The 26,842-nt window shown below is 38.1% G+C and overlaps 1 protein-coding gene across 1 annotated transcript in view; it reads left to right on the forward strand.

The window, feature by feature from the left end:
• The window catches only part of TMEM135 (transmembrane protein 135), a 175,627-nt gene that overhangs the window by 23,297 nt on the left and 125,488 nt on the right, over window positions 1-26,842 (forward strand). Inside the window, exon 4 of the mRNA XM_063305905.1 lies at window positions 15,329-15,362. Within this exon, the coding sequence (XP_063161975.1) occupies window positions 15,329-15,362 (34 nt within the window). The remainder of the gene's footprint in view (window positions 1-15,328; window positions 15,363-26,842) is intronic.

Here is a 26,842-nt window from a genome sequence, read left to right on the forward strand (position 1 = left end):
CCTCTTATTCTTATCTGTTTGGTTTAGATAGTTTCATGGAAGGTCTTCTTTGAGAACCATGGCTTTTTAAATGAACATATTTTCATGAGTGTATAACCATACCTCCTTGCCTTTTTGATGTGATGCATCATGCTGCTTGGCTATACATTTCACTGGTCCAGAAATCATGACACTGCCCTTCATCTCTGTATCCTGTTGCTCCATTTGTTCTCACCACATAACTGAGGCTAACCACCCACCCTTCTCCAGTCACCTGCTTCTCCTGAGGCTCCTAAAGACATTCTTTGGAATGAAGCCCTTTGCTTTTCCCTCCTGCTGGGCTCATGTTGTTCTCATCTATAGCTGCTCTTTACAAGTGAAGGCGTCACAAGAGAGGGCAAAAGGGATTAGTGAGAACAGGTGCAGTATTCATGAAGTTCTGTGAGGTTCCTTGAAAGGAAATAGCCCTGGCAAGAAGCTGGCATATAGAGATTGCCAAGAATTAAAGAGGGAAAATGGGTGGGCTATCTTTCCCCAGTTTCTGTGGGTGTTATTTGTTCTTTCTCTATGGGTCTGTATCATCTATCACTCAAAATACATGTCTACAAGTATGAGGAGAGCTTACAAAATTTGCTGCAACTGTAAATTGTAGGCAATCAACCACATCATCACCTGAGGACAAATTAAATCTGAGCCCCCCTTTTCATCAAAAGCAACTGCAGAAGCTTGTGTTGATGCCCAGTTCTTTCTCTCCCTGCTTCCAGGCTATTTTGGAGGGCAAATCAGGGACAGGTTTTATCCCAAAATGACAATTGAGAGAAGACTTGGAGCTCCTATGTTAGCTCTGGAAAATATGCTAAGACTGCTTGACTCGGTCAGTTCATTAAAACCCTTGCCGCACATTCAGTACTTATAACTGCTTGCTGCCATTCTCTCCTCCCCCCCAGCCCCACAATTTGGGCTCCCAATACGTCTGTATGAATGAGATGAATATTGCTTTCGATTATAAAATTATGTCTGTTGATAATCTTGAAATGTACAAACCACACCATCATCTTAATGGTCCAGGATGAGTCTCATGATGCAGCAGCATCATGAGATTTTATTTTAATTAAAATCTAGATAGGAGACCACGTTAGCTTCTGTGGAACTCAAATAACCCCTTTCTCTCTGTAGGCAATTCTGGGAGTTTTGGGTCAGTTGAGTAGATTCCTCAAACAGAACCTTGTCATTTTTGCTAAGCTAAAAATTTCAAGGCTGTTTAGGGAAAGCCAGATGGAAGTGACACAAGCCTTTGGTGTAAATAAGATGCTTCTGTCACATAAATATGAAGCATTTAATATTCAGCCTTCCTACCCAAAAGAGAGGATTCGTCTAGGAAACTAAGTAGCCCCTTTCTCTTTAAAGTCAGAAGTAGGTCCTCTGCTTATATTCACAGTATATTATCATCTGCCTACATCAGAGGTCTCACGTGTGCCCCGCGAGGACTGGTTCCTTAGTCCTAGATGGCAGCACCAAAGCCTTTTCATACAGTGATACGAAAAAGTCTGTAATGAGTTACAAATGGGAAAAAAAAAGAAGTGTCACTTTATGCCATGAAACACACATTTATTAAATAAAAAAGAACTGTGGAACAGAAGCACTTGCAAAACAGTAATTTCATTTTGACCGCTTAGCTGGCCTTGTTTTTCATTAACCAGAGCACAAATATTTAGTTATTCCAGGGTTGATGGGTTAGGGCGCGTTCCTGCTTTCCTTTTTTCTGAGCAGAGAGTTTCTTTTTTCTTTGGGGCTTTTTCTTACTTACTTCCCCACCTCTCCTGTTTTCCTTCCTTTCTTTGCCCAGCATTGTAGTCTTGCTTGCTTGCTTATTGCCTTTTGTACCTCTTACTCAGCAGAGAAATCCTGGCGATAGGGAGTCCAGGTCTGCCGTTCTTCTTGGCTGCCTTCTCCTTCCTTGCTCTAGTATTCTGAGTCATCTTTTCTGGTCACGTCTCACCATCTCACTCTCCCATTCCCCTACCCAGAGAGCCTGGCATCATTTCAGAGTTGGGTGCCCACCATTGAGGGCAAGAGTAGTTGGGGGTTGCCAAAGGGTGGCGCTGCATGGTGTAGGCTTGGGGTTCTGATTCTGTGGCCCACTGTTGGCAGGAGACCTGCTGGGTCAGGCCAAAGTGCATCTGGGCAGAGTTCAGCACCTGGTTCTTTCCGAGTAGTGTCCTCAGCATCTACAAAGTATTGTTGCAGGGTGCAGAGGCCTGCATATGGCTCATGGGCTAGCAACTTGAAACCTTACTGTCCATTTTTATTGTAAGTACAGGTAACCCTCGTTTAAGACAGTAATTGGGACCAGCAACTCTGTCGCTAAGCGACATGGTTGTAAAGTGTGACTTAGGATGGCAGTTGCGGCAGTTCCATTTGCCGTTGTTAGGCGAACCCCATGTGGTCACAGCATCCTGTGGTCACATGATCACCATTTACAACCTCCTGTGGGCTTCCCCATTGACTTTGTTGGAAGCCGGCAGCGAAGGTCGCAAATGTTGATCACGTGACTGCAGGGACACCGCGACAGCTGCAGCTACAAGGAACGGTCCTAAGTCCCCTTGTTCAGCACTGTTGTATTTTTGAGCTGTCAAGGAATGAGTGGTCCTTGAACAAGGACTACCTCTATTTGGCCAGTAGGAGAAAATAAATCATGCTTCTTTAAATAATTCCTTAACAATACAAGCAGCAAAGGCGTTTTTTTTAAATGTACTTTGATCCGTTTAAGTATAATGTATTTCTTGTGCGTGGTGCTCCAGCTTTGGAACTCTGTATAGCATAAGACTGCATATTGGAGCTGGCTGCATTTTCCATGAACTGGTGCAGGTAGAACTTCCATCTGATTGAAGAAGCTGATCTGGAAGCTTCTCCTGAATTTGGTTGCAATGGTCCAGGCATTTATGCTGCAGTTAGAAGGAGAGTGAATTTCCTACCAGCTAAATTCTGATAACTTCTTGGTTTGAACAGGTGCATCATTTGACTTTTTATGCTCTTCTGTGCCTCCCTCCTCCCCCCATATCAGAAATATTACAGCTGCAAGCTTAATCATCCCTTTTCTTTCTTTGGCGTGAGCAGCAGAATGGTGACTGCCTATCCAAGAGGGTAGCTGACATTTCAAGTGTGTGAGCATCAGCTGCAGCCTTAATGCAGTGAATAGGCTTTGACATGGAGCGTTTACCTTTGTAGTTGCCTTGCTTTTTTTTTCTCTGGTATCAACAGTGCAGTTGCTCTTGCAAGCAGGGCATCAAAACAACTCACAGGTTCATTTGCAAGTGAACTTGTTCCAGGTTGGTTCTTGCTCAGGACACATCACATGCCTGATGGCATCACCCACTCACACGCACCCCTCCCCCATTCTAGTTCAGGTTTAGCAGAGACTTTCAGACAATGCTTCAGGTCCAGTTCAAGGGGAAAAGGTTGGCCTCAGGTTCAATTTTGACTCCCTGATTTCAGTTGTAGGTATCTGCTAGATGTATTTTATTAAAAGCACCAATCAGTCTTGAGAGTTAATTTTTGAATGACTTCCCCCTTCATCACAACAAGCATAAATAATTTTAGTAACTTATCAGCTTCTCTTAAAATACAACAAAGGATCTCTTCTTCCTGTCATCCCTTATCTATAAACAAATCCATAAATCCTTGTTTCAGTCCTGATTAGCAAAAGTCCATTAAGGGTTACCAGAGATAACAACATATCTGTTTTAACCTTGATCAAATATACCAACTTTATATTCCTTTCTTTTACTTCTAACAATCTAAGTCCCTTCAAATGTCACAGAACTTGATTTCTGTTCATTTTTGCTTTGTCCCTTCTCACAAAATTCTTCAAACTTTTAACAAGTCTCTTTTGTTAATCCAATATAGGGAAATTATCCACATCATTCTCTTGGTCTGTTGTTTGTATATCCTTTTAATTATTGAGACATCAGCCAGCTTCTTTTGTATGTCCAGTGTAGCATCTTTTTCCATATCTTTGTTGTAGCCTGTCATTTTTAAATCTACTTTCAGATCAGTCTCAGTCTTGTCCAGTAAAACTTGTTCCTCTTCCATAACATCTTTTAAATACAGTCTATCTATAGAGGCAGACACTCTTAAAATTAACTTTTGGGTCCATTGTTCAAAAATACCCTTCAGTATGTCCAAGGTTAAAATATTTTGCTCCATTCTGTATTTGGTCTGGTTAGCACCCTAAAGATGCTTCCCGGAAATTAAATTAAGAACTTTTTACCATCTACCTCTTGGAACATATTATTTATTAAGAAGACTGTTTTTATTGCACTATATTATTCTTTTACTGTTTTGTTGTATTTTAATTAATGTTTTATTCCTCTTTTATGTAAACCACCCAGACTTACTCACTCACTTTCTGAGTGAGATGGGCGGGGAAGGAATTTGATTGATAGAGAAATAAATAAGTAAGTAAGACAAATTTAAGTGTTCTTCTCCTTTAATTTTAATTTTTAGTTCCTTCTAGTTCCCTCTAGTGTCCAACCTTCAAAGTCTCATCCTATTATGTTCTTTTTAGAGAATTTAAAACAACACTATTTTCCCATGGGAAGGATTCTTATAGTTATTTCCAAATTCTTATTTCAAATTCATCTGGACCCTTAGTCCATTTATAACTTTCCAAAATCAAAGTTCTAATCACCCTTTTGCTGTTTATTCCAAAAGAATTTTTTTTAAGTCCTTAAACTTGTATTTAATACTTCTTGAGCTAAGGATTGAAGGAAACTCACCCAGTGCTGTACACCTTGTCCATCCAAAAGTTCCTAATAGCTGTAAAGCAGTAAAGCAATTTCCAAAAGTGATAAGAAAAGTAAGTATGCGAACCCAGTGAAGGCGCCGACTGCGGTTTGAAGGCATCTACCATGGTTTCAGCAAGATGGCTATTCTGTCATCTCCCAGAGCTCTAAACCCACTGGAGACCGCTTTCTTGCAGTCTCTTCACAAGGAGCAACTCTCTGGAGCACTTGTGGGCGATCTCAAGTCCTCTCCTTGTCTGGAGAGGAATCCTCTCTAGCTCTTCATTCTGCCAGCTGTGCTCAGTTCTCCATTTCTTCACCGGAAGTCCTAATTTTCCAAAGTATTTTAGACTAAGAATGGCATAGCATTGCAGTTTGAGATTTTCTCTGCAGTGGAAGTTTTGTATGGCAATTTTTTTGTCTCTGCCAGTATTTATGGGATACAGCTCTTGATGATTCCTTTGCCTCCCCACCTTTCCTATTTTGGGATCAGAAATAATGATGGGAAGGTATACGGCTCTTTTCCACCCTATGAGTTCTGGTGGAACCCCAGAGAGACATGAAAAAATAGAGAATTTTGTGGCAAAACCTTTTAAATAGTATAAACATCCATTTGATTGGTATTGATTAGTTATAAAAATAGTCTGAAATATATTTTCCTCCAGGCATTAGGCTTGGTTAAACATCTAATTTTTGAATTGTCATTTCCCCCCATTTTGGAGTTCTTTGCAGGGAAATAAAGATACTACGGAGTAAATCCAAGTTCATGTTGCAGCTTAGCAACCGCGTGCATCATAAGCAAATCTGGATCAGTTGAAAAATCCTGGGATTTTAGCTCTGGCTTTTAAAGAATTCTAATGTTGGCATGTAAGTTTCAGTTTCCTCCTCATGGGATAGCAATGACTGTACTACCTAAGGAGGGTGTTTTGGTAAGGCTCTGTAAATATCCCATCCCTCTGGCCTTTCAGTATGGAAGTTTGAGCTCTTGTTTAATAAGCTCTTAGCTTCTCCACTTATGAGCAGGAGTCTGTTTGTTTAACAGGAAAACATCCAGGCACATTCCTGGTTTTGTTACCGTGCTGTAATTTATTAACTATAAAGGATAGCCTTCCCAACTTATTTACCTCCAGTTGTTTTGAACTATGATTCCTGTCACCCAGGATTCCCATTACCCCATTCAGAATTCCATTATTGCAAAGAAACATGGCAGCTGAGGTCCATTAAATCTGGAAACACTAGATTTGGGAAGGCTGTTCTAGAGAGTTACTGTTGTGGAGCAATGAAAGACTTGCCAGGAGAAATGAGGATGGACTTCCTCTAAAATTGTGGGTAATGCTGAGTTAGTTTAGCAATTATGGAGGAGCATAATTGGGTTTTAAAAACAATTGGTCTCAGATAAACTATCTTTGATTAAGGTGATAAGACATAGGACAAGGGCCTTATAAAAGATTTCTTGATAATTTTTACTATTGTGCACTATCCTATTGAAACTTAAAGAAAGATAGAAAACAAGAAAGGCAATATGGAATATACATTCAACTCTCTATGTCCTTCTGTGTATTATGAAACAGCCAGGGTTATCAGCGTTGCAGAAGCTGTGTATTAGTAATAAAATATAAAATGTGTACTTGCAGATAAAGCACAAACAGAGTAACGTGTAGTCAGTCAGTTTTTGCACGTTCTTGTTAAAGTAATCAACTAGCTGCCTATCCTACGCATGTGCATTTTTGTAGAAGTAAGTTTCACAGTTGTTCTGTTGGACTTATTCCATACTCTGGGAAAATTCTGGCCTTAGTTATATTTAAACCAGTTTGAAAACTGTGCAGAGTGAGGTGCCCCAGAGGTGAGATTGGCCCCATCGCTCCTGGCCTTTCAGAGGAGTCTGAAGACCTGGTTCTGCCGCCTCACTTGGGGCGGAGTGGGGAATAGATCTACATGGGGATGGCTGCTATAGACCACTCCTCCCACACTTGGACTGCTTTAGATTCTTTTGCCACTTGGACTTTTTTATTTTTTACTCTTATTTATATTATTTATTATTGTAATTTTATATTGTGGATTTTATGATTGTTGTTTTAATTGATTACTGTAAACCGCCCAGAGTCCCCTGAAGGGAGGAGATGGGCGGGGACAAATTGGATAAATAAAATAATAAAAAAATAACAAAAATAAACCTCAATTTCTGTTGTTGAGAATTTAATGAATTCCATCTTAAGAAGATGCTTAGAGAACATTACCAGATTCCAGTAGTTCTGTGCTAAGTAGCCAGTGATTGGGGTAACTAGAGTTGTTTTCCACTTCTGTGCTATTGTGACAGAAGCTGAGGATCTAATAACTTGGGGGAGGGAAGACATCCCGAGTGGCAGTGTTTCTCTTCCATTTCTCTCATAAGCCAGTTTTGAAGATAATCAAGTCAGCCTTCTTCCTTCTATTTCTTTGTGAAGACCACAAGAAGGTGAAAGCAATCGCATATCTTTCTGTCACTTTAGCATTATATGAGGCATGGTGAAAACATTGGTACATCTTTTGCTCATCTGACAATTCATACAACCATAAAATTACTTTTTTTCCTTGAAAAGAATGTGAAAGGTTACATAGGTGTAATAGCACCTAGATCCAACAGGTGGATACTTAGTTCTCTTCTAGTTTTCATAGCTCATTAATTTCTTTTACCTTTGATTCTAAGACATATTTATTAGGTGAACTGAGTTTTAAAAGCAGCATAGTAATTTTGGTACAGTGTGTGCAAGAACTTTAGGCCTCTCTTTAGAAGCTAATTGTTCTTTTATTTGCCTAATGAGACCAGCTATGTGGGTCTTTCCTTGTTTAATTACATCACTATGAACACTGCGAAAGAAATCTAATCTCAGCTAATGAAAATAAAGTTTTGGAGTGGCTTTGAAAAGACCGAATTGTGTGTGTGTTTCCTCTTCTCCCCCTTCAAGTGTCCTCTAGGTAGGATTAAGTATTTACTTTGTGCCTGTTAACATTATAATGGTGCCTATCACATCCCTACAGAACAGGCAATGTCACTGTAAATGCTGAGTTGAGGTTTTATAATTTGGCTACAGAAATATTCCTCAGGCTATCTCTAGCACTTTTTCAGATCATGGTGTAGGACCTGTACTCTAGGTTTAATATTTGTAAGGCATTTAGAAAGATCACTTCCTGTCTTCATTTTTATCAGCTTTCCAAAAGGCTCATGGGCCTCTCTTCCCAAGCTGCGGCCTTAACTTTCATGCTATATAAATTAGATGAATTTCTTTAGATGCTAAAATTAATAAAGATGTGGATGTTTATGTTAAAAACCAAGTTGCCTATTTTGGAATTTTACAAGTGTAGAGTTCTGAAGCTGGATATCCAAGTGGTAGAGGAAGACACTTCATTAACTGACTGATTAAATAGCAGAATGCTTTTTTGTATACAGCTTCCTTAGGAGATGTCAGTACTTATGCTGTCAGTTAAGTACTACAAAATTAAGGTAGCTTTTGTAGATCTGACAGCTTCAACATAAATTGCCCTTTGCCAAAATGTTACTGTAGATTTATGTTTGTGGCACTATCATATATCTAAATTTCCCTGACTAATTCCTTCTTGTTTCCTGGAGCTTTTAATAATTCCTGTGTAGTTTCATCATGGATTACTTGAAGTTTGTAAAATAAATCCCCTGCTTTGCATGTTGTGATTTGTTTTTTTTTTGTTGTCGTTTTTTGAAAGAGGTAAGAGTAGAGTCTTTACTCTCCACACGAGGAGTCTGTCCTGTTAAATATAAGTTTCCTTGAGAAGGCATGGTTGCTTGGATCCTGCCTAAAAGTATCAACAACTTAGAGCAAGCATTACTATGGCCATGGATAGAACTAGAGAGGGAAAGGAGGAGGATGAAGGCAGGAGAGAGATGAAGAAGAAGGAAGGGAAAATAAGGCTGTTCCACCCATTCTGCTAAGAGACATACTTCCTTGGGAGTCAACTGTTGCTACTTTCCATTCCCATTGGTCATTATAAAAGTTGTGCAACTTTAGAAACGAGCCCTTGTATGCCTAGTCCTTTTCTTTTATCTTATATCTGTTCTCCCCACAACAAATAATTTAATTTGTTTTAAATAAGTTAAGTGGTCTCTGTGCATCATTCATGATTTCTTAGCTGTCTAGACATACAAGGTTTGCTATGAAGATGTCTTGATCCATTCATTCATTCAATATTGTGAGCAGATCCAGATGTGACGGTGGGCAGAGCCAAAAGTAAATGGAGTCATGGTATTGCAAGAGTTCACATGTTGCCTGTATCTTAAATCTGTTTTGGCTTTTTTTCCCCTACCCTCTTCCCGCCCCTCCCGCCCCATTTAAACAAGTCTGAATTAATTAATATAATTAATTCAGGTATGGGTCCTGCCTTTGCACTACAGACTCCACAAAGAAATTTCAAAATGTTATATCTCATTTCAGACTTACAAAATTTAAGTACATATCATTTTTGCACAGGAACAGGCTTTTTTGTAATTCATCTGTCTGATGAGCTGCTGTTGAGCACTCTACTAAATAACAAATTAATAGATGCCATTGATAAAAAACATACTTGCTGGTGAAGGAGGGTATATTTAGAAGTTAGTATAAGGCATCAATATTCCCACAGTGGGAATCTCAGTTTTAGTTTAAATAAAAATATTATTTTTTAATCAGTGCCTGATGACCTCCTGATGACCAGGAAATTAATCTTTTGTTTTAGTTCCTTATCTTTCCTCAGGAAGGAGAACAAATGTTCCAAAACACAAGCACATTTTCATAATTTATTGAGACAGTTAAACATTGTGTTTCTCACAATGAAAAAAAAATGCACAGCTCTTGACTTTCTAATGGCTTCGTGTATTATGCGCCTTGGGGATTATAGCTGTCAGTAAAGCTATGTTGGAATGGGATGGCTCTGGAGGTGAGAGTATGATATCATGCTCTGACCAAAAAGCAAACATCAGAATGGGAACAGTATATACAAAAAGTTTAGTTTAAATGAGCTGCAGTTTCATGTTTAAGTATTTGAAGTTATCTCTCGGTGTGTATTATCTCTGTAGAAGAACAAATGATAGATGTCTGCATTTTACTGAAAAATAAGTGTGGGGAGCTTTCAGTCAATTTTTCTTTTCTTTGAAATGCTCCCACTCGCTGTCTAGAAGAGTGCAGAAAGCCTTTGACCATTGAAGCAGTTTTCATAAAGGTCCTGGGAATTTTTAAATGAATGTTCACATACCAAAGATGTAGGAGTTTCTTTTCTCATCTTCAAAGTATTTGGATTCTTCAGTGTTGTTACAAAGAGAGAAAGGAGAAAATCAGTTGTTTTCACAGATCAGGCTGGTTAGCGCCTGTTTGGTTTCTAACCTTCCTCAAATACCCTTTATCTTGTTCATCAGATTCTTACACTTTCACTTAAATATGGATGTATCTATTGGGATGTATTTATCTGAGAAGAAGTCTTGGCATGTTTCCAGAGCTCTCGTGCAAGTTGCATCATAGCAATTTTTCCCCACATAAAGCAAATGCAAATCAAATGTTTTATTATTGTGGTCCAAGACCAGTATCCATATAAAAGGACTAAAGACTAATTTAATTTAATTTATTAAAGACTAAAGACTAATTAATTAAGTCTAAATTAAAACTGCAATAGGAGAGGACCAAGAGTCAGTTTGGTGTAGTGGTTAAAGCACCAGGCTGGAAACTTGGAGACCGTGAGTTCTAGTCCTGCCTTAGGCACAAAGCCAGCTGGGTGACCTTAGGCCAGTCCCTCTCTCTCAGCCCTCAGAAGGAGGCAATGGCAAAGTACTTCTGAAAATCTTGCCAAGAAAACTGCAGGGAGTCTCCGAGAATTGGACACGACTGAACAGCTTAAAAAAAAAAAAGCGGGGAGGACAAGTGCAGAGTAGCAAATTCTTGGACAAAACTCATCAGTTGCATAATAATGAATTCATATAACATGAATTTGCACAAAATCAGGCCAACCTGTAGTTCGTTAAGAAAGAAGACTTTGACAGAAATAGCAGCATGATTACACAATGCTTAATGAGGAATTTGTCAACTAAGGAATGCAACCTTAATGCCAACATCAGAAAGAAAAAGGATCAAGAGAGAGAAAAAATGGTAACAAAACCACTTTTCTACATCACTAATTATGTGATGTCAATTAGGGCAAGGGAGATTATAAATAATAACATGCACCAGAGCTAGATAATCATACACTTGCTAGGTAACAAATGGATTATGGTTAACAGAGGAGACCATGAAAGCCAGATACGCATCTCTCAGTTAAAAGTTCTGTAAATGTTGTCCCCAAAGTGAAGTTTTGGTTTGTGCAAAATGGAGTATACACTAACAATATAAAACAGGTCAGGTTCATCTTTAAATGAAAATTGATGTAAAATGCTAATGAGACTTTAAAAGATATGTTAACAGATCTATCTATCTATCTATCTATCTATCTATCTATCTATCTATCTATCTATCTATCTATCTATCTATCGCCCAGAGTCCCCCTGGTGGGGGGAGATGGGCGGTGAAAGATTTGATAAATAAATAAAATAAATATTTACATACATATTTAACAATGCAACATTGTCAATTTTTTCTGATAACATACTTGAAATATAATACTTTAGATAATTTTTGTCCTTCATATTTTGATAAACTGTATGACTTCTTCAGTATTACCAGGAGTAATTATTTTGCTTTGTTGCTCAGATGAATAGCTATCTTAAATAAGTATTTTGCTGTATTCTACTATAATACGGAGCCAACATTACGCCATAATGTTGCTTTGGCTGTTTGAAATTGTTTCTTGAAATTACTGACTGGGAATCTGTAAACCATATCTTGTGATAGATACTTGTTTTCATTACAAGTTATTTTGGGGTTGTCTTTAGATTGAAATTTCCCTGCTCCGGTCTGCAGTTTTGGTTCTCTTATTTTGAAGCTTAGTTCTTCTTGTTGGTTTTAAGTGAACTTTTGCACCGGGGTCTCTCTGTCAGACTTCAGTTGAAAGAAGGAAATAGGTGGGTGTGAGTGATTAAGCATAATCTAAACATCAACTGTAATGCTTTGTTATTTCAGACTTCCCTCCCCACCAATCTCATCATAGTACCAGATATGGAATTGTGGGCCAGTCAGTTAGGCAGCTGTCCAGAGGATAAATTGGTGATTTCTTGATTTGATTATGGGTTTGAGGTCTCCATAATTTTTGCATTTGATTTAGTTGTACAGGTTAAGTTGTATGTTTAACTTTTAAAATGGCTGTGTTTGTAGATTAGATTCTATCTTCTGAAGGAGCGCTGTTGCAAACAGTTTTATGCAATTATGTTCACGTTAAAAAAAAATAGCCATATAAACTGCCTCCTGTTTGAGCCAGTGTATACAAAGATTTGTCCTTGTAGTATGTGTGTTGTGAACTGTATTTTCTTTAGCAGAAATACAGTAAAGCTAGCTATGGCACAGATTTCTACAGAAGTACAATACACAGCGGCATGGGCATTCACAGAAAATTTCCCAGAAGGAGCAAAATTGTAGTGTAGGATTTTTGGATGCCTTACTTGTTGGTACAATACATTTGCCCCCTTTTCTTTTATCACATTCCACAATACAAGAGTCATGTTTTGTGAGAGTGCATCTGTCTTAAGAACATATTGGATATTTTTGGCAATACATGTTTCATAAATTCGACAACTTCACAACTTTATCAAGATAAAAATCCTTTGTTATGAGATAGGAACGAGAGAAGCTGCCTTACAATGAATGAGACTACTGGTTCGTATATACCTAGGTATTGTCTACACTGACTGGCAGCAGCTTTTCAGGTTTCAAATGGGACTCTTCCCAGGCCTACCCAGATTAAACTAAGGGCGTTCTGTGTGTGAAAGCAGATACCTGTATGTTACTACTGTGTTAGAGTTCTTCCATTCATCTTGAAAACATTGGAGAGGGTTTCAGTAGAACAAGTACTAGCAACAAATACCATAAAAACAAAAATTCAAAAAACCTAAAAACAACAGCAAATAAAGATTATGAAAAGAGAAGGGCAAGACTGCTAACCACTAATAAAATTGTCCAGACAGATTATTGAGACAAGCATGATCGAATGGCAAAAATGATGCACTGTAATTTGTGTAAAAAGTATGGATTTGATGCCTCAAAGTACTGGTATGGTCATAATGTTGAAAAAATGCTACCAAATGGTAGTGTAAAAATTTAATGGGAATTCTGCATTCAGGCAGACTGACATCTAAAAAACAACAGGTTGGACATCACAGTAGTTGAAGAAAACTAGGTTTTATTTATAGATGTGGCAATACCAAATGACAGCAGAGTAGCTCAAAAGGAATTGGAAAAGATTGTGAAATATTGGGACTTAGCATTTGAATACAGAGATTATGGAATAATTTATTAGAGCTTTAGGAACTATAACAGTAGAATTGTCGAGAGGTGAAAAAATGAATTATTTGACCTCCCCATACATATTTAGTTTACAAAAAACAGCTTTGCTTGGAACCACATATATCTTACAGCAGTATCTGGACAATTCTTAGGCTTTGGGATAAAGCTTGTATCGACCCTAAATTACTGGCATTTGCTGAGCATTCTTCAAAAAATAATTAACAACAACAACAACAATTTTGATCACATCAACCAGCAGGTCTATTGTATATGGTACTTCCACTGAAGGAACAGCCTGGGCAGCAGATGTATCAACATAGATATGCCTGATTTGGAGAAAGTGATATAATATGACTGTCCTTTCTGCAATTAGTAAACATGGGATTCATTCAATTTCATAGAAACAGAGTTGGGAGAGACCTTAGAAATCATCTGACCCAACCCCCTACTTAGTGCAGAATCTATCAGAGCATCTCTATTAGATGATCATCCAGCCTTTGTTTGAAGACCTCTAGCCAAGGACAACTACCCTGTTCAACTGGGCGAGAGCTCATATAGTTAGGAATTTACGTAAGCAAAGAGAATTCCCAGACTGAATATTGTATGATGGAACTGTAGTCTATGTAGACAGGTTAGGCAAAGTTGACTAGAACTGGATCTGTTCTAATTTGATATAAGCAAGTGAACTTGGTTGATTGAAGATCAAAGATTAAAATAAGCTCTGGGGAACTTTCTTTAATGTATGATATAAGATCTAAAGACAGCATAGTTGGAATTTCTGACATGGACTGGTAGAACCTAGTTTAATGTCTTCGTGTTGGTCCTTAGCTGATCTGCAGTCTGTCTCACAGGGAAAAAAAAACCATACTGTGCTTGCAGTTCCCTGAAATCCCAGGAGAAAGCATTGGCTTCAAATGTATTAGATGTAATTTATCTGTTGCTTTAATGTTTAGATCTGGGTTTCTCAACCAGGGCTCCGTGGAACCCTAGGGTTCTGCAAGAGGTCACTAGGGGTTCCCTGGGAGATCACGATTTATTTAAAAAAAATATTTCCAATTCGGGCAACTTCACTTTAAAGTGATAAGTTTCATTATTTTTAGTTTAAGAACACTGTTAATGCATACAGTATATACAGGCCTACACATGAAACGAATATAATGGTTTTGTAACTTGTGGCTTATATTTGAGCCTGAATGTGCAGGGTTTCTCTGAGGCCTGAAAAATATTTCAAGGGTTCCTCCAGAGTCAAAAGGTTGAGAAAGGCTGGTTTAGATCAAGCAACTTTGCAAGGAACAAGGAACCATTACAACTGAATAAGGTATTAGCATATTGTACTTATTATACAAGCAATGACAAATCTCGATAAAATAGTTAAGAGCAGAGACATCACACTGACAACAAAGGTCCGCATAGTTAAAGCAATGGTGTTCCCCGTAGTGACATATGGCTGTGAAAGCTGGACCATAAGGAAGGCTGAGAGAAGGAAGATCGATGCTTTTGAACTGTGGTGTTGGAGGAAAATTCTGAGAGTGCCTTGGACTGCAAGAAGATCAAAACAGTCCATCCTCCAGGAAATCAAGCCAGACTGCTCACTTGAGGGAATGATATTAAAGGCAAAACTGAAATACTTTGGCCACATAATGAGAAGACAGGACAGCCTGGAGAAGATGCTGATGCTAGGGAGAGTGGAAGGCAAAAGGAAGAGGGGTCGACCAAGGGCAAGATGGATGGATGATATTCTAGAGGTGACGGACTTGTCCCTGGGGGAGCTGGGGGTGTTGACGACTGACAGGAAGCTCTGGCGTGGGCTGGTCCATGAAGTCACTAAGAGTCGGAAGCGACTAAACGAATAAACAACAACAACTTATTATACAACATATTGTACAACTTGCTGTACTTATTGTACAACACAGTCTGTTGGAGATGGGCAGCTATAACAAATTTGAATATAAATAAATACCTCTTTTCAAAGCCATCAATATGACCAAATTCCAAAGCAAAATAATCTAAAGTAGAGTTGGTATTTTCACTGTTCTGGCTATTAACAGAATTTCCTTTTAAATTTATGGTGGAATTCTTGATTCTGTTGTGTTTGATGTGATAATACAGTAAGTTTAGAATGCCCTAGTAGTTACTCTGTGTGTCTTCTTTTGTTTATAGGAGGGGTCTGCTTACAATTTACATGGCTAACTTGGTAAGTAATACTATTATAATACAGTATATATATAAACATGAAAGCTATATTTAGTCTGAATCCTATCTTCATTCAATGAGATGTAGTGTCTCCATTGGCTTAACTAATACCTGGAGCCTAGGCTCACCTCTGTTTTGGGGTTGAAAAGACAAATAAGGATCCTGGGCTGAAGAGTATTATCATTCTATATCAGTCTTCTTCAACTGATGCCTTCCAGTCAGCTCTCCTGGTATAATGGAAATTGGATTTCTGGGAGTAGTGGGTTTTATTTAATTATTATTAAAGTTGTTTATCGTAACTTTTTCTTAGTTGAGAAAAGGTATACAATGTGGCTCGCATTAGTAAGGAACTTCCCAACAGATGCAAGGAACTAACTATCTAAGATGCAGCAAGGGTGGAAAACAGGAAAGAGTAGTTAGAATGAAGGTTGTTTAGGATACACAGACTTATTTTCCGTAGAATTAGAAGAACAACAGGGCTGTGCTAAAGAATTCTTGGAAAAGAAATGGATTTTGAAGGAAGTAAGAATCGGCATTCTTGAAAGCATTCATTCAGACAGGACAGCAAGGGAGTGGCAAAGAGCTGGAGGCTTTTGAATGAAAAACGAGAAGCTTGGTTTAGATGTGGCAGGAAGATAATCTTTGGATTCTGTGAGGGCATTGTGTGATCAGAGTGTCTTATTAAAAAAATAACAAAAAGCAACAATTTTACAAGGTGGTGTAAGGTTAAAAATAATTGTCCCCCACCCCACCTTCATGAGTCATGTTAAACATTTGTGTACAAACTGTTCATGGATAATTTATGATAGTTAAGCAAAAAGCCTTAAAGATATAACCTTAACAACAAGGTCTCTTTCAAATATGGCTACCTTAACTGAGAAAATATTGGAAATGTCGCTTTAATTAATTAATTAATTAATTAAATAAATAAATAAATTTATATTGCTGCCTATCTCCCCCGATGGGGGACTCTGGGCAGTTTACAATTAAAAAATATTAGTGTTGCATTAATAATCTCAAACTATATTATTTTTTTAAAAACGACTGTTAGTTGAGTAAAAAAAAATCCAAATTCATAAATCCATTAAAGTAATATATTTATTAAACAACTGAACTTTTATAATACAAGTAGTCCTCATTTAATGATGGTAATTGGGATTGGAATTTCCATCACTAAGCAACGCAGTTGTAAAGCATGATGTCATGTGGCCATTCTGCTTAGTAGCAGCAGTTCTGGCAGTCCCCAATTACTGTTGTTAAATGAGGATGATACGGGGCATTAAGCAAGGACCTCAACATGATCGCAAGTTCCAACTTCCTGCTGGCTTCCCTTACTGACTTTGTAGGGAAAGTTGGAAATCACAATCACGTGACCATGGGACACTGCAATGGCTTGAAATCTGGTCTGGTTGCCAAGCGCCCGGATTGCAATCACGTGACCGTGAGGGCACAGTGATGGCTGGAACTTTGAGGACCGGTTGTAACTACCACTCATTCAGCACTTTCTCAAGTTCGAACAGTAACTGAACAAGCTATTGTTAAACAAGGATCACCTGTAATATGTTTTGGATTTCTTAGCATCCTTCTTTAGATAAAATAGATTCATGTGTCCACTAACTACTAGGTAACCAATAATGCTTTTAGGTAACTTAGATAATTGATGGGGTTTTTAACATTGTTTTGCACTAATACAACAATTTAAATTACCTCTGGCTTTGTTACTCTAAAGACTAAGTCTACATCAGTCTTCCCTAGCCTGAGCATCTTTAGTGTAGACTATCTGAGAGACAGATACTGTCCCAAAGTCACTCTATGAGCTTCCATGGTTGCTTGAACCAGGTTTTCCTTGAGTCCAGCACCCTTAAATACAATAAAATATAAGACATGTAGTCTTTTCAGTCAAATACATGGTAATCTATCAAAATCTACCTTTTCAGGATCATGTTGAAAATATTTGTCTGTGGTCAAGCTTTAGTAGTATAGTATCTTCATTACTGTGGAGTTTCTGTGGGATTATCAAGCAGTCATAGAGCCAGTTTGGTGTAGTGGTTAAAGGTATCAGGCTAGAAATCGGCAGACCGTGAGTTCTAGTCCCACCCTAGGCACAAAGCCAGCTGGGTGACCTTGGACCAGTCACTCAGTCTCAGCCCTGGGAAAGAGGCAATGGCAAACCGCTTCTGAAAAACCTTGCCAAGAAAACTGCAGGGACTTGTCCAGGCAGTCTCCGAGAATTGGAGACGATTGAAAGGATTTAAAAAAAGCAATCCTGCCCTTGTATTTAGGAAGATCTTGTTAGTTTTGGAAATTGTTGCTTTTAAAAGCTTTATATTTCTACAAGTATCAAGGTCTGCAGGGTGGAGCCTGTGATGCTCCAGATGTTGGTGATTGATGGCTCCTGGTATCTTTCCTTCCTTTCTTACAGTGGTTGAGGAGTTACCTGGGCCAATACAGGTTCCTCATTCTTGAGGTAGGTAGATGCCCTTTGACCTGCAGTTTTAATAAAACAGCCAATGATCTCACTGGGAGCTGGTACAAAGAGATGTATGTAAAGTAATACTAGATCTAACGCAGTGAGGAATGTGGGCTGTAGAATCTGAACCAGTTGCAATCAATGAATCAACATTTCTGTAATACCGAGGAACTGAGAATGGTAGTAGCTGGTCCTGGAGGCCGCACAAACATTCACAAGTCTTTCCAAGTCTATTTTGGATGGCACATGTTGACGGCAAGACATTTTTAAGATGGTAAGAAAAGGGATGTATTGGTAACATGTATGTATATAAGATGATCCCTCTAAAGATATATTGGGTTCAAAGAGAACCCCAGGATTCCAGCTAGAGGAAGAAAATGAAATGTGATCACAGCGGTTATTTTTGTCTAATGAGATAGGAAAAATGGGCCTAAGATCACTCTTGAAAGTAAAAGGCACAATAGGTAAAAAGCTGCCAAAAAATTGAGAAAAGTACATCAAAGAAAAAAACAAAAACAAATATTGAGCATTTAAACCAAAGGAAAATTAAGTAGGTAGGAAAGAACAATGCTGAAAGCTTTCTATATCAGTAGTGATATTCAGTGGAATAATTTGTGATTTATTTATTTCTTACTTTTTATTCTACTTCTTAGCTTGAAGGTTTAAAAACATTTAATAAAATATAAAGCAATAATGTTGAACTTTTATAAAACAATGAACCAGTAATAAAGTTAACATAATCACTGAAACAAAATACCTGTTCCCCTGTTAGGAATTAATGAGTTTAGCGTAGTTTGGAATTTTGGGAGACAGTTCCTTCAAAGAAAAGTTGTGGTTATCAGCTTTCTTATAATAATAAATTGCTCTCCAAGCAAGGGTACTTTTAAACAAATTTATATCTGCTGCCTCTGCTTGTATTATTCATACAAAATGTGTTTTTCTCTTTAGTTTTTAAAAATTGTTGAATCTGTAATTTTAGAATGTTTTGATTTGCCTTGAGAAAACTTCATTTTGAATGTGCCCTACATTTGTTTTCTCTCTCCTTCTTTGTCCCCTCTCTTTTGCTTTCCCTTTCCTTTTCATTTTCTAATCTGCTGTCATTAAAAATCTGTATATTTCACTAGGTTGATCAGTAGAATTCTTTTCCCTTTGTCCGTCCTTCCTTCCTTCCTTCCTTCCTTCCTTCCTTCCTTCCTTCCTTCCTTCCTTCCTTCGATTAGCTTAATATTAAACTAATTAATTAATTGGTTTATTTATGTATTGTCCACATTTCTACCTTGCCACAATCCAGGTGTAGCAGAAGTGTGTTACGTAATATTTGACCACTGCTGACCAGGATTTATTATTTTTTCTCACTTTTTGATGAGGGGATTAAACAGGATATGGCATGTCTTTTTTGGGGGGGGGGCTCCATGTGTTCCATATTAACATATAATGGCAGTCTTTTTTTATAGCATGAAATATGAATTGCGGTTGGAGTCTACAAATTGGTGTAGATAAGTGAGGGAAGTAGTTAATAACTTAAAAAGGGATGGACTCATAGTCTCCCTAAATGGTTTTTATAGATGCTTGGAGAGTCATTCTAAATGTGCAAGAGGTGTTGCAGTTTTAATTTGTAGAGGTTTAAGCTCATAGTTGAAGAAGAAATAATAGATGGAGAAGGTGGCTTTTCACTACTTCCTGACAGATTGTGTGATTAGCATCTACTGTTTTTTTCAGGTTTCCAAGATACTGCTCCAACACATAATGGGATATGAAAACCTATTTGTGAAGTTGGGCTGTAGGGTCAGATGGGATTGCTGCTTGAGTACCAACCTCTGTATGACACAACAGCCTCTTTGCCAAACCTGCTTGACTTCATGGCTGGGCTGTTGGTGGAGTTCCCCAGGCTGGGATATGGTGCTGGAGGATTTAAACCTGTTTTCACTTGGCCTGGAGTCAGGGGAGGCTTTGTAGTTCATGGCTACCATGGCCACGATCCAGGTTATTGGCCCAATATACGGTGCAGGTCACATGTTAGATCTATTTTTTATCTCAGGGAAGTGGCCATGTGATGTTGAATTGGGGTAAGTTGTCATCTGCCCCATGTTGGGGACAGATCAGCCTTGTAGTTTTCTGTGACTGTCCCCCACAGCAGGGAGGGGGGACTATTTGATCAGTCTGTCCCAGACACTGGTGGATCCTGTGGGGTTTCAAGGGAAGCTTTGGGTAATTCCTTAAGCTGAAATGCACTGCTTGGCTAAGGCTTAAGTTGCTGCTTGAAACGAGCAGGCAACAGTGGCCTTGGATCAGATCACATCTGTGTGGACTCGGTGTGTCTGTGGAACTTAGAGGGTTCTCTAGTTTTTGGAGGAGATTTGGGAAATGAAGTGGCTCAAGAGATGACTAGAATGCCACTGGAGGAAGACAAAGTCCAAGTCCAATTGAATCTGCTTTTTGGAGTACCACATGGGACTGCTCTTGAAGGGCGTTTGGAATCTTCAGCTGGTTCAGAATGCAGTGGCATGTGCATATTGGATGCACCACGATATACAGTATATAGCGTCTTGTATTTTTATAATGGTTTTTATGATTCTCTATTTATAAGCCGCCCAGAGTTGCTTTTATAGTGAGATGGGTGGTATATAAATTAAATAAATACCCATGTAACACCGCTATTATGTGCACTGCACTGGTTCTGTGTAGGCTCAGGGTATAATTTAAGGTGCTGGTTTAAAGCCCTACATAGCATGGAACTTTATTGTGGGACTGCCTATCTCTGATGGCTTTTGCCCATCTCACTAGTTTTGGCAGAGTAGGCATGATCCAGGTCCTTCAGATGAAGTAGTGTCACCTGGCGGGTCCTAGGTGGACCATAAAATAAGAAAGGAATCAAACTTTGGATCCATCTTTTTTTGGTATAATGCTACACTATTAAATTATATCCTCAAATTTGTAATACTTCGAAAGACGACATGTATTTAATTACATGTCCATGTTCCTTCCAAATGTGAAAATAATTTATTTTCCACGGTACATAGAAATCCTTCTCTTAGCTAGATATTCCCTGACTTTTCATTCTCTGATATCTAAAATTAAAACAAGTGACATAGCTATTATTACAATTTCAGACTCCTGTGAAATGTACTGATAGAGAGGTTTTTTTATATATATTAGCATAGAATTGGTTGTAGCATTATCTTTGATTTGGAACACTGATGCGAAGTGTATTTTGATTTGATCCAACTGAACTGAATTGAATTTGATTTTGATTTTATAGGATGTAAGATTTTGGATAGCTAAACATGCTTGACATTTTCAGTATCAATTTAGGAGTATACTGATACTAAGGCCTACAAGTTCAGTATTAAAATACAAATTGTAAACATAAGGCAGTTGGTCCTATATTTTCAAATATAGTGTTATGCTATAAGGTTGCTTGCTTTGTTTTGTTTTAGAATAATGCATGAATGACGTTACTGTGGTTTGTAAAGCATAGATTTAAGGCTTAACATTAAACAGTGTGGCTCAGTCAATGACTATGTTAGAACAAACAATGATTTAGCATCAGTTGTGAACCCCATAATTGGATAATTTCAGTCCCTTCTCATTCAGGCATACATTTTTCTTCTCACTTGTCATACCTAGCGCTAAAGATTATGTTACACAATCCATAATATAGTGTTTTAAGAAGAATCAAAGTTTGGTGTTCAAACAGAAGCTAAACTTGTTTCAGAAATCTAGTTCATCAAACCCAGGCTGGCATTAACAATGGCAAAGGCAGTTCTGTTTGAGGCAGTGGTATGGTTAAGTGATTTTACTTTCCAAAGTAAATACTAGCCATATTAATTTGCTGAAACAAAAGGGACAAAGAGACTTATGCCAAATAAAGATTAAAGTGTCTCAAGAGTCTTTGATACATAAATTCAAACAAACAAACATATATTCTTGAAGGCCAATAAAATATTGCCCAAATAATATTGATTAGACTCCATGGACAACCCTTGAATATGATGATCATTCAAGTTTATGCTCCAACCACCAATGCAGAAGAAGAGGAAGGTGATGACTTCTGTGATCAAGTTCAATTTGAAATTGACAGAAACATGCAAGCACGATGTGCTGCTTGTGATTGGTGACAGGGATGGCAAAGTTGGAAACATGAAAGAGGAAAATGTAGTTGGATTGTATGGCTTAGGAAACCAAAATGGAGCAGGAAACCAACTTGCCAATTTCTGCCACTCCAATGATTTCTTCATAGCTAACACTATTTTAGCTAACCAAAATAACACCTCTATAGATGGACATCACCAGATGGAGTATATAGACATCAAATTGACTATAATATTGTTAAAAGGAAGTGAATGAGCTCAATTATAGCATCAGGGACATGGCCAGGTGCTGACTGTGGAACAAATCACGAACTGCTCATGTGCAAGCCCCACGTTAAGCTAAAGAAGAAGAAAGCCAGTCAGTTTTCATGATATGATCTTGAACATATACCCACCATTTTCAAGGAGAACATCAGGAACCTCATTGATCGAGAACCAGAGGAATTATGGAATGAACTTAAAGAAGTCATTGAGGATGAATGTGAAAAGAGGGTGCTAAAAATGAAGAAAGAGAAGAAAGCAAACTGCAAACTGGAAAAACAAGGAAAGTCTTTCAAAAGATCTCTGAACTTAGAAGGAAGTTCCAACCTCAGATTGGTATGTTAAGGGATGCCAATGGACAGTAACCGATTCAAAGACATCAAAGGAAGATGGAAGTAGTATTCTGAAACACTATACAGTAGAGATTTCAGCATCTAAGATAACTTGGAAGATATTCCTTACTTACAAGAACCTCTAGTACTAGAAGATGAAGTTTGATCAGCACTCCAGTCATTACCAAGTCAGAAAGGTACAGGAACTGATGGAATACTCACTGAAATATGGCAAACAACAGAAGAAAAATCAGTCAAGGTTCTAACCAAGCTATGCCAGCAAATCTGGAGAATAAAACAGTGGCCAACTGATTGGAAAAGATCAATCTATATTCCAATACCAAAAAAAAAATAGTCTTAACAGAGTGTGCAAACTATCGTACAATATCCTTAATTTCACATGCTAGCAAAATAATGCTTCGGATCATCCAATGCAGATTAGAGCCATACATGGAGAAAGAGATGCCAGATGTTCAAACTGGCTTTAGAAAAGGCTGAGGAACACGATACATTATTGCTGATGCATGCTGGATAATTGAAAAAGCCAAAGAATACCAAAAGAAGTCAGTATGTGTTTCATTGATTATAGAAAAGCCTTTGATTGTGTTGATCACATCAAGCTGTGCAATGTGCTCAGAAAAATGGGAATTCCAGAACATCTCATTGTCTTCATGAAACCCTGACTATATATAAATACAAGTCAGGAAGCCACAGTACGGACAGAGCATAGTGAAACAGACTGTTTCCAGGTTGGCAAAGGAGTGCGACAAGGCTACATACTCTCCCCTTAATTATTCAACCTATACAGGTAGTCCTTGACTTACGACCATTAGTTTAACGACAGTTTGAAGTTATGACAGCCTCCGAATGGGTGCTTTACGGCCTGTAAAGCACTTCAAAGTGTTGCAAAATATCACATCAAACCCCAAGGTCACATGATTGCATTTTGAGCACTTGGCATCAGGTTTGCATTTCCAATCGGTTGCAGTGTCCCATTGTCACATAATTGCTTTTTGCGACTTTTTTGCTATTTTCTGGCAAAAAACGCCCATTGGGAAAGCTGGATTTGCTTAATAGCTGTGGTGATTCACTTAACAACCTGTGATTTGCTTAATGACCACTGTAAAAATGGCCGTAAAATTGGGTCCAGTCACTGGTGACTTGACTTATGACTGCAACGGCTTATGATGGAAATTCCAGTCCCAGTTGTGGTCGTACATTGAGGACTACCTGTATGCTGAATATATATTACAGGAAGCTGGATTGAACTCAGTTACAAAGGCAATGAGTGCATCATTGGGAGACATGAATGAACAGGTTAGGGATAGATCATCTTGGAGAAAATATATCTATGTGGTCACTAGGAGCCGAAAACGACTTGATGGCACATAATCAACCAATCAATCAATAAAATAAAGTCATTTTGATTATATGTTATGTACACAACTGGCTTTTGTGGGGGGGGGGACTGTTATCTTCAGAACTTTAACTCTGTGAAATTGGATGTATGAAGCTCTTTTTAACATTTCATTTTCTGTCTCCACCTGTTAGGTTTTGAAAGGATTGTTGAGAGAGGGAGTGACTGGCCCAAGGATTTCCAGTGAGCTTCTATGGTTGATAGTGGACTAGAACCTGGGTCTTCCCACTTCTAGTCCAATATGCTAACCACAAAGTTGATCATAATAATGAAGTGTAGTATGCACTGAAAGAGATAAAGGTGCTCCAAGCTGTATCTATGTTGAGGATATTTCAGTGCTGCAAAGAGTTTCTCAGATGCAACGTAAAGAAGAGTGTATGAGAGAAAATAGGCAACACGATCAAATCTGCCGAATGGTATAGGATGAATTTTGTTCTGGCAATTATCAAGAAGTTAGTGCATATTATGAATGACTGTTGGAAGTCATAAACAGGCAAAACAATTTGGGCTAAAATGAATTTATCTCAGTTCACTAACTATTTTTTATTTTTTCTATTGAGCTAAATTTAGGCAAGCAGTAAGTCACCTTGGTCTCTCTGATTTCATTCTCAAATATTATGGTAACTTTGTAAGGAGCTCACCAATACTGAAAACCTTCTTTAAAAATGAAATGCACATGTTTAAAGGAATCACAGAGGAAACATGTTTTACGTTAGCTTGAAAAGGCTCAGTATGCTTCCCGAAAAGTCATTTTACTCTTTGAAAACTGATGCCCTCAATGGTTAGCTGTGTATATATTAAACATCTCATATTTTGTGGAATAAGCAGTTTGAAATATAGCAAGGACAATACTACCATGAACTGATACCCTTAAAATAAGAAAGATTTATGAAACATAAGCAAAAAAATTACATGATAATCCACATTTTTTTGAGGCTTGTAATATAAGCTAATTTGATTAACAGTGCATGGTATAATCAAATTACAGAAAATGAATAGCACTCATATTGCCTTCTCAAAGGCCAGAGTCTAAGGTCGTTGCTGCCACTCCACAGTAAATCTTTTTGAGGCAGGTTTTAGAATTAGGAGTTATGTGAACTCTTAACGTTGCTGATATGTTCCGTTTTAAAAATCATACAGTAATAATGTTAGATCCCGGCAGCTGGTGTGCTTGCGGATTGACATGGCTAATTGGCATTGGCATGTTAGCCCCAGGAAACCTCATCTGTCACTTCAGCACAGAAATTCTGTCAGGAGCCAGAGAAATTATTCAAGATTTTCTCTCTTTTTATGTAGGGCGGCCTTGCCTCCCTTTAGCTTTCCTGGAACACTTTTCAGATTTTTAATCTAAGAATGCTTACGTTCTAAGAGAGATTCTTGAGTGTTCATTTATATTTTCCTGCAGTGAATGAATGTACATCATGCAATGTGATGGAGGAGGAAGGGAAACAAACAGAAATGTATGTCAGGGCCTTTTTTAAGATATAAAATGTACCATACCAAACTGCAATATTCAATACAATATTTTATGTCTGTGCTGACTTCTGTACTGAATTATACATTGAGAATATGAGCAAACAAAACTTTCTAGAATTTCTGATCAACTTCAAGTATGTTCAAAGTGTGCTTGAGCTGATTTCTGTTGACTAGGTATGTTTTATTATTTAATTTTGATATTTCTACTTTTGCATCATGGATATATTCTGCCATAGTGAGTTTCCAAAACAAGTAACAATTAAACCTACAAAATAAAAGTTGCAACACATTTAGCAAAACTATCATTTAAAATGAATCACTTCTTGATTTGCAAAAAACAATTACAATTCTTTAAAATTCTACTGCAGAAAGGAAAATCAACATTTTTACAAATCATAGAGTGGTGTGGCCAGATGGACTTCATTGAGAAGAGAGTTGGGAGGTGACCTGCACTGTGAGAACAACATGACTTTTGTCCCTGATGTCACTGAAATATGGAAAACCATCATACGGGAGAAGTCGCTGACTGAGATTTTATTTATTTATTTATTTATTTATTTGTTACTCAAATTTAGCCACTGCCCATCTCCCCCAGAAGAGAGACTCTGGGTGGTTTACAATAAAATCCCGCACAAAACATAAACATTAAAATCACATAAAACAATTATGATAAAATACAATAAATAAATAAAATCCAAGGAAGATGTAAAATCCACTGTTATGCTCAGAGTTGAAGAAAAATAGGCCAGCCAAGTCTCAGGTTCTTGAAATTGCCATTTGAGGACCTGGACTGATACGAAGTGGTGAGAGACTGCAGGACCTAAGCCATGTCCTTTCTAGTTGTACTCTCCAAAGCCTGACTTGCCAGAGGAGTCAAGAACTTTCCACTCTATGAGTCCTGCTGGGCAGAAGGCCAATGACGTTTGGAGAAATGCTCACCTTAAAATGTGATGTTTTAAATGTTCACAATCTTCAGTCACTTGGATGGAGCTCAGCTCTCCTCGAGTCATGGATGAGTTCTTCGGAGCTTTCCATGGTGCTGTAACCAGTATCCCCCACTGGTGGTTTTCAGTCTTTAAGTATCTCCAATTACCCTCTGAAAAGAACTCTTTCTAACCAAAATAGAAACAAAGTGCTAGGGTTTGGGGGGGGGGAAGGTTGCAAGAAAATATATATTTGCATTCCTTCTGTTGCTATGTTAATCAGTTACTGTAGGCTTTAAGGATATTAACAATTGCAGCAACACTTTTTTTTCATAACTTTACACTGAATGTTAATAACAGAAACATTACTGAGGAAGATTTGTTGTTGTTTATTCGTTTAGTCGCTTCTGACTCTTTGTGACTTCATGGACCAGCCCATGCCAGAGCTTCCTGTCGGTCGTCAACACCCCCAGCTCCCCCAGGGACGAATCCATCACCTCTAGAATATCAT

The sequence above is a fragment of the Candoia aspera genome, chromosome 5, assembly GCF_035149785.1.
Source record: "Candoia aspera isolate rCanAsp1 chromosome 5, rCanAsp1.hap2, whole genome shotgun sequence".
Classification (NCBI taxonomy): domain Eukaryota; kingdom Metazoa; phylum Chordata; class Lepidosauria; order Squamata; family Boidae; genus Candoia; species Candoia aspera.